General features: G+C 43.7%; 1 protein-coding gene across 2 annotated transcripts in view; it reads left to right on the forward strand.

The window, feature by feature from the left end:
• The first annotated feature begins 236 nt into the window (after positions 1 to 236).
• Positions 237 to 12,284, forward strand: part of RINT1 (RAD50 interactor 1) — a 32,138-nt gene continuing 20,090 nt past the window's right edge. Inside the window, exons 1-4 of one of the 2 annotated variants that reach the window (XM_072759936.1) lie at positions 237 to 423; positions 624 to 669; positions 7,300 to 7,484; positions 11,737 to 11,978. In XM_072759936.1, the coding sequence (XP_072616037.1) occupies positions 373 to 423; positions 624 to 669; positions 7,300 to 7,484; positions 11,737 to 11,978 (524 nt within the window). In that variant the 5' untranslated portion in view covers positions 237 to 372. Of the gene's footprint in view, positions 424 to 623; positions 834 to 7,299; positions 7,485 to 11,736; positions 11,979 to 12,284 lie in introns of both variants that reach the window. The other variant, XM_072759937.1, reaches the window with a different exon arrangement.

Consider the following 12,284-nt stretch of genomic DNA (forward strand, 5'->3'; position numbering starts at 1 on the left):
AATAAATAAAATCTTTAAAAAAATGGAAATGGTTGACATGGAACTTATGGGGTGGAGGGACGGGCGCCTTCAAGTTCCGTCATTAAGGATCCTTAAGGACCGGGTGGGTGGGGTTTGCCCAAGCTGCGCAGGTCGGCCCGCCCCCTTCGCCCCGCCCCCTCCGCCCCGCGGTCCCCCTCGGGCAGCCGCAGTGCCGGCCTCCTGCCAGCAGGGGGAAGCCGCGGCGCTCGGGGGGGGGGGGGGGCGCGCCTGCGCGGGCAGGGCCTCTCTGGGAGGAGAGGAAGCGACCAGAGAGACCGGAGGGGAAGCGGCGGGGCCGCGGCGTCTCGGGCGCCCCGCGAGTCCGCGGCCTGGAAGCCGCGCTGGCAGCGCATGGAGCCGAGGACTCGCGCGGAGGCGGGATGCTCCCCGCCGGCAGCCCCGGTGAGGCGGCCCTGGGGGCCCGGGGCAGGGGCAGGGGCCCGGGTCTCCCGAGGCACAGTGTCCGTGCGGGGGCCCGGGGGGGGGGGCGGCGGGGGGCGGGGGGCTCGCGGACCTCCCCGGTGCCGAGCACGCCCTCGGGCTCGCGGAAGACTCGCCGCGGCCCCTTCGGTCTTACCGTGTCGTTCTGTCTGTCCCCGTAGCGCTGCCCTGAAAGTGGCGATGGAAGCAAGGACGTCGGGGAGAAAAGTAAGCGACTCCAGACACCTTAGCGTCTCTGCCCGGACGTCTCAGAACCCAGCGCTGCGGGCGGGCAGCCGAGAGGCTTGGCCTGCGTCCAATAGATGCATCTTTTTTTTTTTTTTTTTTTGGCACAATAGGCTTGCGTAGTATTACGTGCTGATTGTCATTACGTACGTGTCTAAAACATGGGATGGCTTGGAGATCAGCACCTCCTGACCCCTACTTAGCGCAGGGACTGGGGTGGCTTCCGCTGGCGCGCTGCTGCCTCCCATCCTGGATTCAGGGTAGTTGGGGCCCGCCTGTGTTTTAATGAAGCATCAGCTTATCGAGCTTCAGAAAATCGGAGGGGCTAACGATCTAGGAGAGATGACCGCCAACTTAATTTTTTTTTCTTTTAAAGATTTTGTTTATTTATTCATGAGAGAGAGAGAGGGGCAGAGGCCGACTCCACGCAGGGAGCCTAATGTGGGACTCGATCCCGGGTCGCCAGGATCACATCCTGGGCCGAAGGCAGCGCTACTCGGCTGAGCCACCGGGGCTGCCCACACCACCTTAATTGAAATCAAAATGGTGATTGGTTAAGTTGTACTTTACCTCCGGTGACTTTGGCATTAAAAGGTGATCTGGGGGGCAGCCCAGGTGGCTCAGCTGTTTAGCACCTGCCTTCAGCCCAGGGCGTGACCCTGGAGACCGAGGATCGAGTCCCACATCCGGCTCCCTGCATGGAGCCTGCTTCTCCCGCTGCCTGTGTCTCTGCCTCTCTCTTTCTGTGTCTCTCATGAGTAAATAAATAAAATCTTAAAAATCTTAAAAAAAAAAAAAAAAAAGTTGGTCTGGGAAGAAGAGTACAAGGGGTAACTTGTTTCCTGGATCTTGGTCTGGAAAAAGAAGAGGGAAAAACGTCAAAATCTCTATTTCCTAAACGTCAAAATCTCTATTTCCTACCTAGGATAGGAGCATAAGCCAGGGATGTGGACATTCGTCATTTTAATGAGTGACGCATGGCAGGCTTTTCGAAATCAAGGAGTCTTCAGGGGCGTTTCAAGTGAAATTTGTTAAGAGAAGAAAGGGAAAAGCATGTAATAGCTGTTCCATCAGAGGACTTTGCTTCTTTTCACCATGGCAAATGGTCTTGGAAGGAGAGAGGAGGAAGGGTGCTTACATTATCATAATGGCTTTAGGAGTCAGGCTTGCCCTTCAGCCCAGGTGGCTCAGCTGTTTAGTGTCTGCCTTCCGCCCAGGGTGTGATCCTGGGGTCCTGGGATGAGTCCGGCTTCGGGATCCCTGCATGGAGCCTGCTTCTCCCTCTGCCTGTGTCTCTGCCTCTCCCTCTGTGTCTCTCATGAATAAATAGAATAATTTTTTAAAAAAAGGAGTCAGGCTTGCCCTTAACATTGCCTGCTCACACGGTCTGTCTCAGAAGGAAAGCCCTAAGGAGTCCACTTGACAGGCATAGCTCCCGCAGCTCAGCTCCTTTGTTAAAAGATTGGAGAGTACCCCATGTCTTTCAGTAAACCATTCCCTTTTCTCTCTCTGCCCAGATGCCTGGAAATTGATGCCTCCTGAGCCATCATGTAGTAGAACGATAGACAGACTATAGACTTTGTCCTTGTCCCTCCTTTGGTTTTTGGTCAATTTTGCAATCAGCAGTGCTCCTTACAAATACAGGGAAGAAGAAAGTCACAAAAACCTCGCAAATCATCAGTGTGTCATCTTAATATCATTTGGGGCACGTGGGTGGCTCAGTCAGTTAAGTGTCTGCCTTTGGTTCCCTGCTAGCAGGGAGTCCGCTTCTCCCTCTCCCTCTCCCTCTGCCCCTAGCCCCGCCTTGTGCTCTTTCTCTCTCTCTAATAAATTAATAGATGAATCTTTAAAAAAATCATTTGATTAAGAATATACTATGCTGTATTTAAATGGTGATGTCAAAAGAATATAAAAGGTGAAAAAAATTTTAATAAAAGGGACCCCTTGGTGGCTCAGCGGTTTAGCGCCTGCCTTTGGCCCAGGGCCTAATCCTGGAGACCGGGGATCGAGTCCCACGTTGGGCTCCCTGCATGGAGCCTGCTTCTCCCTCTGCCTGTGTCTCTGCCTCTCTCTCTCTGTCTCTCATGAAGAAATAAATAATATCTTAAAAAAAAAAAAATAAGTAGGGCAGCCTGGGTGGCTCAGCGGTTTAGTGCCACCTTCGGTCCAGGGCGGGATCCTGGAGACCCGGGATCGAGTCCCATGTTGGGCTCCCTGCATGGAGCCTGCTTCTCCCTCTGCCTGTGTCTCTGCCTCTCACTCTCTCTGTATCTCTAATAAATAAATAAAATCTTAAAAAAAAAAAAAAGTAAATAAAAGTAAGTGAAGATAAAATTTGCTCCCAAAGCCACAGCGACCTTAGCATTCACCAGACATTCCCTCTGCACATAGCCCAGCCTATGGGTGTCTGCAGATGCACCACACAATGCAGTTATTTAAGATAAATTAAAAAAGAGGATACTGTGACTCCTGTACATAACAGGTGGATTTCTGTATTGATAAAGTGTGATGCAGACCAGCCAATTCTCATATTTGAAGGAGAAAAAAAATTTTTTTAAATGAGTTGAGAGTCAGGAAACTTTGACTTTAATCCTGTTTATGACCCTCAGGTATAAGAGTTGGGCCAATGTTACAATTTTATAGTTGGGAAGTTGAGGCTAGTAGATTTATGCTAGCTTCCTTCCACTCATAAGTGGGCTACTGGTACTGGTAGTGTACAGAAAGCTTTTAATTATTTTTTTAAAGCTTTTATTTATTTGACAGAGCACAAGTAGGCAGAGCAGCAGGCAGAGGGGGAGGGAGAAGTAGGCTTCCTGCTGAACAGAGACCTTGGGATCATGACCTGAGCCAAAGGCAGATGCTTAGCAAACTGAGACACCCAGGCACCCTGCTCTTAATTCTTATAAGCTGAAGAGAACAAAGGAAAATTTGGTTTTGGGGAGCTGGAAGAGAAACATACCCAGTACTAAACACATTGGTATATATTCTGTTAATCTTTAAGAGAAATAATGGAGTATATGACAGTTCTATTTTGCATTTAGGTGTATCTTTTTTAAAAATACTCATATTTTCATTTTATCAGAAGTAACAGTTGTTTTGCAATGAGGCTGATTATAACCTCTTGCCTTTCTCTTGTTGCTGCTTTCTTAAAACTTCGTTTTTGGTAAAGAGCCAAGTTCTACAAGGGCAGCTCTAGGAAGAACAGGGGCAAAGTTCTACCGGTATCGCTCCTCAGGAGGCTCTGTATTGTTCTCCCAGCTTTTATCTCTTGTGCACATACACTTTTCTTTCTTTCTTTCTTTCTTTCTTTCTTTCTTTCTTTCTTTCTTTCTTTCTTTTCTTTCTCTCTCTCTCTTTCTTTTTTCTTTCTTTTCTTTCTTTCTTTCTTTCTTTCTTTCTTTCTTTCTCTTTCTTTTTCTTTCTTTCTTGAAATTGCTATAGTTTCTGTAATTAAACATGCTAATACAATCAAGCTTTTGTTTTGTTTTTTTAAAGATTTTATTTATTTATTCATGAGAGACACAGAAAGAGAGAGAGAGGCAGAGACACAGGCAGAGGGAGAAGCAGGCTCCATGCAGGGAGCCTGATGTGGGACTCAATCCTGGGACTCGATCCTGGGACTTAATCCTGGGGCTCCAGGATCACACTCTAGGGTGAAAGCAGGTGCTAAACCACTGAGCCCCCCAGGGATCCCCCTGTTAATTGTTTCAAGAGGACCAAATCCTTCAGTTAAAGCTGAAGGGGAGAAATGCGCTCTATGTTCAGGTTTATTCTAAGGTTTGGTTTCTAGAAAGTCTGCTTTTTCTCTGGGATCTTCTGTTATAGCAGTTATCTTCACCTGGAGATCAGTGGTTATTCCACTTATATTTTTACATTATCTCTTTTTTTTTAAGATTTTATTTATTTATTTGAGAGAGAGTGTACAAGGGGAGGTACAGAGGGGAGAGAAGAGGACAAGCAGACTTCCTGCTGAGCATGCAGCCCACTAAGGGGCTTGACGCGGGACTCCATCTTTTGCCCCTGAAATCCCAACCTGAGCTGAAATCAAGAGTCAGATGCTTAACCGCCTGCGCCTCCTAGGCAACCCCCACCCCCCATTTTTTTTTTTTAATCTATAGGTGCTACTTAAATCTAGGGAGATAAAGACCTGTGTGTGGAATAATTCAAATTGTGGACTGAATGGAGTTGAGCATATTGGCTAGTGGGAGCTTAGTGACCCCACAGTGAAAGGCAGCTGCCATTATACCAAGCTTCCTAACCTTCTCCTAGAAGAAGGATACCATAGGGAACTCAAGGGAATAGCCTGCACACGGAAACAGATACTTCAAAGGAAGCAGTGTATCCGAGCACAGAGGGGTGGAGTGGGAGTGGCATGAGACATGACAACTGTTGATCCTATCACTCCTGCCAAGACAACCCTGTGGCCCTCAGGTTTCTCTGGGGTGTAGGCACGTCCACTTGGCACAGATGGTCAGGGAAGGTATAGGGGGAGATACTCTGGAAAGGAGGAGCCGTATTGTGCATCCACAAACTTAGGACAGTGGAAGAGAATTTGATTTCCTTTCAAGTGGATTAAGTGTTTACTAGAAATTTGTTTCTTTGAATAAAAATGGAAAATTATTTATGTATTTTTTAAAAGATTTTATTTATTTATTCATGAGAATACACAGAGAGAAAGAGGCAGAGACAGGCAGAGGGAGAAGCAGGCTCCATGCAGGGAGCCTGATGTGGGACTCGATCCTGGGACTCCAGGATCAGGCCCTGGGCTGATGGCGGTGCTAAACCGCTGAGCCACCCTGGCTGCCCTATTTATGTATTTGAATCTTGGCTTATTCCATAAAGAATTAGAGGCAGCTTAAGTTGCTTAATTATTTCCTGAACATTGTAGATAGTGGAGGAGGGTATAGATGCTTACAGAGTGAAAAACTGACTTGGAAATGATGGGAAATGATCAGTTTTCAAGTGCAAAGCAAGGAATGGGCTCTTTGGGAAATCCCACCTCCTAAATGGGGTGAGAGCAGAGCTGCACAGTGTTCCTGTTTTCATTGGGCATTGTTTGCTCCATTACAGTCTGTGCTGCCTCTCCTACCACTCTTCCCTAGAAATGGCTCAGGGGTGCGAGTCACCCACTCTTGTCACATTTAATAAGTATAGTGTGGGTCGGTCCAAGTCTCATTTATTTGCCATGGAAGGAATCTCACTTCAGACTGTACAACTTAGTGGTTGCACCAGTCGTTTTGAGTTTTTCATAGTAACTTGTGTTTTCTCTCGCACTTCCTTTTATTCTTCTTTTTCTGACATGAGCATCTGTGTACAATGGCATTTGAAGCTTTTTTGTTTGTTTTTGCATTTGAAACTTTTAAAACTTTCTTACTCTTGTAAGAGGAGTTTTTACTCATTGGTCAGCCTTTCAATTTTTTTTTCATATCCTTGAAATCTTTTCAGTACTGTTTCTCTTTTTTTTAACATTTTATTTTATTTTTTAAAGATTTTAGTTATTTATTCATGAGAGACACAGAGAGAGAGAGGCAGAGACACAGGCAGAAGGAGAAGCAGGCTCCATGTAGGATGCGGGACTCGATCCCAGAACTCTGGGATCATGCCCTAGGTCCAAGGCAGATGCAATTGGTCCTCCTTTGGTGTTATTCTAGACCACAATCTGTTTCCTTACAAATTTTGAAAATATATTACTACTTTAGTGAAACCCACATCAATAAGAGTTGACCTTTTTTTTTTTTTTCTTAGATTTTATTTATTTACAGAGAAAGAGAGGCAGAGACCCAGCCAGAGGGAGAAGCAGGCCCCATGCAGGGATCCCAATGTGGGACTCGATCCCCAGTCTCCAGGATCAGGCCCTGGGCTGAAGGCGGTGCTAAACCGCTGAGCCCCCTGGGCTGCCCAGATTTGACCATTTTTTAACTCTAGTAATAAAACAGATTTGTAAGATAAAAGTCTTCTAGAAAAGTCTAACATCTGCTTGTAACTGCATCGTCATGCCAGTATCTGTTGAAACCTGTGGTTACTAGACAGACTTCGAGACTTTTCTTTCACTCTGAATTTCCTCAGCTCTTAAGCGTTTTGTTTTGTTTTGTTTTGTTTTAAGATTTTATTTATTTATTCATGAGAGACACACAGAGAGAGAAGCAGAGACACAGGCAGAGGGAGAAGCAGGCTCCCTGCAAGGAGCCCAACGTGGGACTCAACCCTGGGTCGCCAGGATCATGCCCTGGGCTGAAGGTGGCGCTCAACCGCTGAGCTACCCGGGCTGCCCAAGCTCTTAAGCATTTTGTACTTGATAGATTGCTTTATAACTATTCATTTGGGTATTTTTTTTGTGTGTGTACAAAGAAGTCCAAATGAACATATGTACACATATACACATGCTTATACATATATATACTATATTCATTTTGGTATTTTTGTGTGTATACATATATTTTGTGTGTGTGTATTGGTATGTATATACGTGAACATATATATGCACACCCTATATAGTGTTTCCTTTAAATTACAAACTTTTGAAGGTAGATACATTGTTTTATCTATGTATTCTTTTTCCTTTAACCGTGTGGTACTTAGTAATGTTGAATAATTGTTATTCTTTCATTTCAGGTGACATAAATATTATAGCTCTTGTTGGAAATGAACAAGTCAATGAAGATACAGATAATGGTGATCTCCCTGCCTATGTGTCTGCATTTATAGAAAAAGAAGTTGGAAATGACCTTAAATCTTTAAAGAAACTTGATAAACTCATAGAACAGATGACGGAAAATAAAATGCAATTAGAAGAACAGGCAAGTATTAAAACTCTTTGATATAGGGGCACGTGGGTGGCTCAGTTAGTTAAACGTCTGCCTGCAGTTCAGGTCATGATCTCGGGGTCCTGGGATCGAGTCCTGCGTTGGGCTTCTCAGCTCATGTTCTTTCTTTAAATAAAATCTTTAGGGCAGCCCTGGTGGCTCAGCGGTTTAGCGCCACCTTCAGTCCAGGGCGTGACCCTGGAGACCCAGGATCGAGTCCCACGTCAGGCTCCCTGCATGGAGCTTGCTCCTCCTCTGCCTGTGTCTCTGCCTCTCTCTGTGTGTCTCTCATGAATAAATAAATAAAATCTTTAAAAATAAATAAATAAAACCTCAAATAATATCAGAAGTACGTACATACTATAATATAAACATACCCATTATTGTATAGGGAATTTTGAAGACATACTTGTGAAAAGTAGTGTAATCATTTAAAACTGTTGTATATCTTTTAAGGACTTACAGCATGCTAGTATTTTATAAATTACATAAAAGACAAAAGATCTTGAGGGTGCCTTGCAGTCTCAGTCAGTGGAGTGTGCAGCTTTGATTTCAGGATAGTGAATTCAAGCCCCACGTGGGGTGGAGAGTTTACTTAAAAATAAAATCTTTAAAAAAGAAAAAGAAAGAGTTCCTGCTGATATGAGTTAGGTCTTAAAAACATAATGGCTAGCATTTTAAGTAGCTTTTCATACAGTGACTTTTAAAGTGTAGAAGCACTTTAAAAGTATGTCATTTCATGTTGTACAAAAGTGTTATAGCACCGTCATTTCAAACTTTGTATATGCCCACTCATAAGGAGAAAATGTGAAAATTAGTATAACATAATAATGGTTATTTCTGGGTGGTTGGTTAACAGGTGATTTATTTGCTTCATGTCTTTATTTCCAAGTATTTTCTTTTTATAGTGAATGTATTACTTAAAATAGTTTTTAAAAAACCCAATGAATGTAATCTTAAAAAATAAGTGGATCCTTTTACTTGCAAGAGTGTGTTTGTCAAGGATAAAAGCTGTACGTCCTGTAACTACTACCCTGGGTTAAATAGACTGTGTGTGGCTGTGTGGGTGTGTTACCCCTGGGTTGTCAGTCCTGTGTTCCCATCCCCAGCACCCCAGGCCTCCCATCTTCCTGTCTCTCCACAATGGCTACCACAGTTCCCTAAGCATGGCCCCGCCCCGTCCTCCTGTTCCCTTCTGGCAGGCAAGCTCTGCCATACATGCATATGTATGGTGGGCTCTTGAGAGCAAAGGTGAGTGGTCCTCACCGCCCCCCCCCCGGCAGTCCTTCCATGGCTGCTTCCTTGGGAAGGTCGGCTCCTCTGCCTCTGCCCTCAGCTGCTCTTCTGAACTTTCCCCAAGATACCTACCCCACGTGGCCATTCTGTCTTTTCCTTTTCCCAAAAAGAACAAATTTAGGGGACTTAGCATGAACTACTGAACAGTCTATCCCACGTTCCACAAACTTATTTGCAACCTTTTCCACTACGTAATCAGCAGAGGATCAATCTGAGACAGTCATGCTTCACGTTCCACCTGCCACCTGAGTGAACTTGCTTCTTGTTTCTTCCTCTGCTGCTCAGCCAGTCCTGTCCTCTCAGCATAGGGACACGCCCAGATCTTTTCCTGAAAACCCAAACTAAAAACCCTTGCCTCATTTTACTAGGTGTTAGTTTCTTCCTTTTCTCCTTAGGCTTTCTCAAAAAGTTCATCTTTCTTCATGTCTATCTCCACTTCCCAGTCAGGCTCATTTTCCTGATGACCATGGAAGCTTTGGCCGGAGTCCCTCACTGAACCTTAAATTCAGCATTTCTGTCTCTTCAGATGTTTCCCTTGGAAAATGGCACCACCATCTGCCTGTCACTCGGGCCTGAACCTAGGAGCCTTCCTAGATTGCTTGTCATCCTGCCTCCACTGCCCGGTCACCAAGACCTCAGAGTCTGCCCCCCTTCACATCTCCCATGTCCATCTGTGCCCTCGTTCCACCCCTTCTGCCACCAGTTGAGGGCTGCAGGCTCTCCTGCACTCGGCAGTTTGCCCAGCCTCTCCTGCCTTCTTGTCCCTACAGCAACTGTCTCTTGTTTTTATTCTTTACAGAAATTGTATTGTGTAAATAAATAAACATGTATAAAGTATAGCTAAAATCTTTGTGTACATAATAAGCATATGTGTACTTTAAATATGCATAGCTTTACTTTTTTTTTTTTAAGATTTTATTTATTTATTCACAAGAGGCACAGACAGAGGCAGAGACACAGACAGAGGGAGAAGCAGGCTCCATGCAGGGATCCTGATGTGGGACTCGATCCGGGGACTCCAGGATCACACCCTGGGCCAAAGACAGGTGTTAAACTGCTGAGCCACCCAGGGATCCCCTTACTTTTTATAATTAATGTGGTCTACTATTTTTCGTATCAATCTATATAGGTCTCTCTTTTTTAATGGTTTATTCAACTATGGTTCTATATAATTTACTTAACCAGGTTCTTATTGGTCAACGTTTTTGCTATTTCTAGTTTTTATTATTGCAAATAGGAGAATAAACATAATATTTTGTCACATTACTTTTTAAATCATAAATTTAACCAAATGAGTCCCTTGTTAAAAACTTGTGGGCACCTGGGTAGCTCAGTTGGTTAAGCATCCGACTCTCTCAGCTCAGGTCTCGATCCTTGGGTCATGAGTTCAAGTTCTACACTTGAACCTTATTGAACCTTAAATTCAGTTTTTTTTTTTTAAAGATTTATTTATTCATAACAGAGAGAGAGAGGCAGAGACACAGGCAGAGGGAAAAGCAGGCCTCATGCAGGGAGCCCGATGTTGGACTCGCCCTGAGACGAAGGCAGACGCTCAATTGCTGAACCACCCAGGCATCCCTGGAACCTACTTAAAAAAAAAAAAAAAAAAAAGACAAAACAACTATTAATGGCTTCCCATTGCCTGTTGGAGAAAGCCCACATTCTTCTGAGGCACAAGATGCTTCTGTGAGCTCGTCTCTCCCTACTAGTCTAGGCTCATCACTTCTTTCTACATTTGTTTTTTGAACTGTATTCTGTGCCTTACTCAGCTCTTTGCTGTTCTCTGATCATGACTGAGCCATTCCTTTTGCCTGGAATGCCCTTTCCATCCAAAGTTTCCCAGAAAATTCCCGCCCATCCTGTGAAGGTCTGTGTGGGAGCCATGCAAGCACAATTAATTGCCTTGTGCCTCAAAACCTTGCTCTCCAGAGTGTGGGAGCTTGTTAAACATGCAGAATCTCAGTCCCTACCTCAGACCTAGTGAGTTCAAATTAGCATTATATCAGATCTCTAGGTGATTCCCATGTATATTCAGTTTTGGGAAACACTGCCTTAGTACCTCATTACACCTAGCATCTCTCTTTTATTGCATTAATCCTATAATACAGTAATTATTTGCTTATATTTCTCTTCCATACGAACTGAGCTTAAGGGCATATGCTATGTCTTGTCTATTCCAAGCACAATGCCTTGTACAGTGTCTAATCATTGTTTATTAAGTTGAAGTTCCCCTGTAATAGTCTTTATATTGTATTGATAACTGATATTTGGGATGCCTGGGTGGCTCAGTGGTTGGGCGTCTGCCTTTGGCTCAGGTGATCTTGGAGTCCCAGGATCGAGTCCCACATCGGGCTTCTTACATGGAGCCTGCTTCTCCCTCTGCCTGTGTCTCTGTCTTTCTCTGTGTCTCTCATGAATAAATAAAGCTTAAAAAAAAACCCTGATGTTTGTGTATGTTTTTCCATATGCTATAAGAATTAACAAATACACCATATCTCAAGTTATTACCAGGATATCATCTTACCAAGTCAGTGGTTCTTAACCTGGAATTAAGTCAGAATCACCTGGGTAACTTTTGCAACAGATACTCAGATTTTTAGAATCCGAGCTTCATTTATTTTTGAAGGAAAGTATTTAGTAGCTAAAGCATAAAAATAACCTCTGACTGGGCCATCTGAAAGTGCTGAGCTTCATGAAGGCAGATCCCAAGGTCCTTACTAGGGCGAGAGGCTGCTCCCCACACATCTTCACGTACAGCATTTTGTGTTAGGTTTGTTTGGTACAGGATGCAGAAATCGCACTTTTTTTTTTCCTGCACCTTTCTTTGAAGCTTATAATTGACAATTTTCAATTCTGTTAGAACAAATATGTGTTTCGAAGGTAATCTAATAAAAAAGGGTTATGAAAATTTTATCTGATTGCTGCTGTTCTTTGTTTTTGGTATGGTCAGGTGCTTACAATTTCATCAGAAATCCCCAAAAGAATTCAGAGTGCCTTAAAAAATGCAGAAGAATCAAAGCAATTCCTTAATCAGTTTCTGGAGCAAGAAACTCATCTCTTCAGTTCCATTAACAGTCATTTGCTGACTGCACAGCCCTGGATGGAGGATCTTGGGGCCATGATCAACCAAATTGAGGAAATTGAGCGCCATCTTGCTTACCTTAAATGGATTTCACAAATTGAAGAACTAAGGTAAAAAGGGCCGCTTTGTTCTCGTAATTATTATTTTCCTTTGAGGATCTGTCTTAGCGAGTGCATGCATGTCATTAAATAATTGAGTTAATTAAAGATGATAATAATGTAATTTTACCAGTTGTTCTGAAAATAGCATTATGATAATGATTCTCTTTATTGTGAATGAACATAAACTTTTCTGGGAGCTTAATTTGCATTTGAAAGAAAGTAATCTAAGTAAAAAATTTAAGTCCTATAGTTGTATTGTGAACACATGATAAAAACTACTATTATTTATAAAAACCAAATTAATAAAAACATTCT

This window comes from Vulpes vulpes, chromosome 5, assembly GCF_048418805.1.
Source record: "Vulpes vulpes isolate BD-2025 chromosome 5, VulVul3, whole genome shotgun sequence".
NCBI lineage: Eukaryota > Metazoa > Chordata > Mammalia > Carnivora > Canidae > Vulpes > Vulpes vulpes.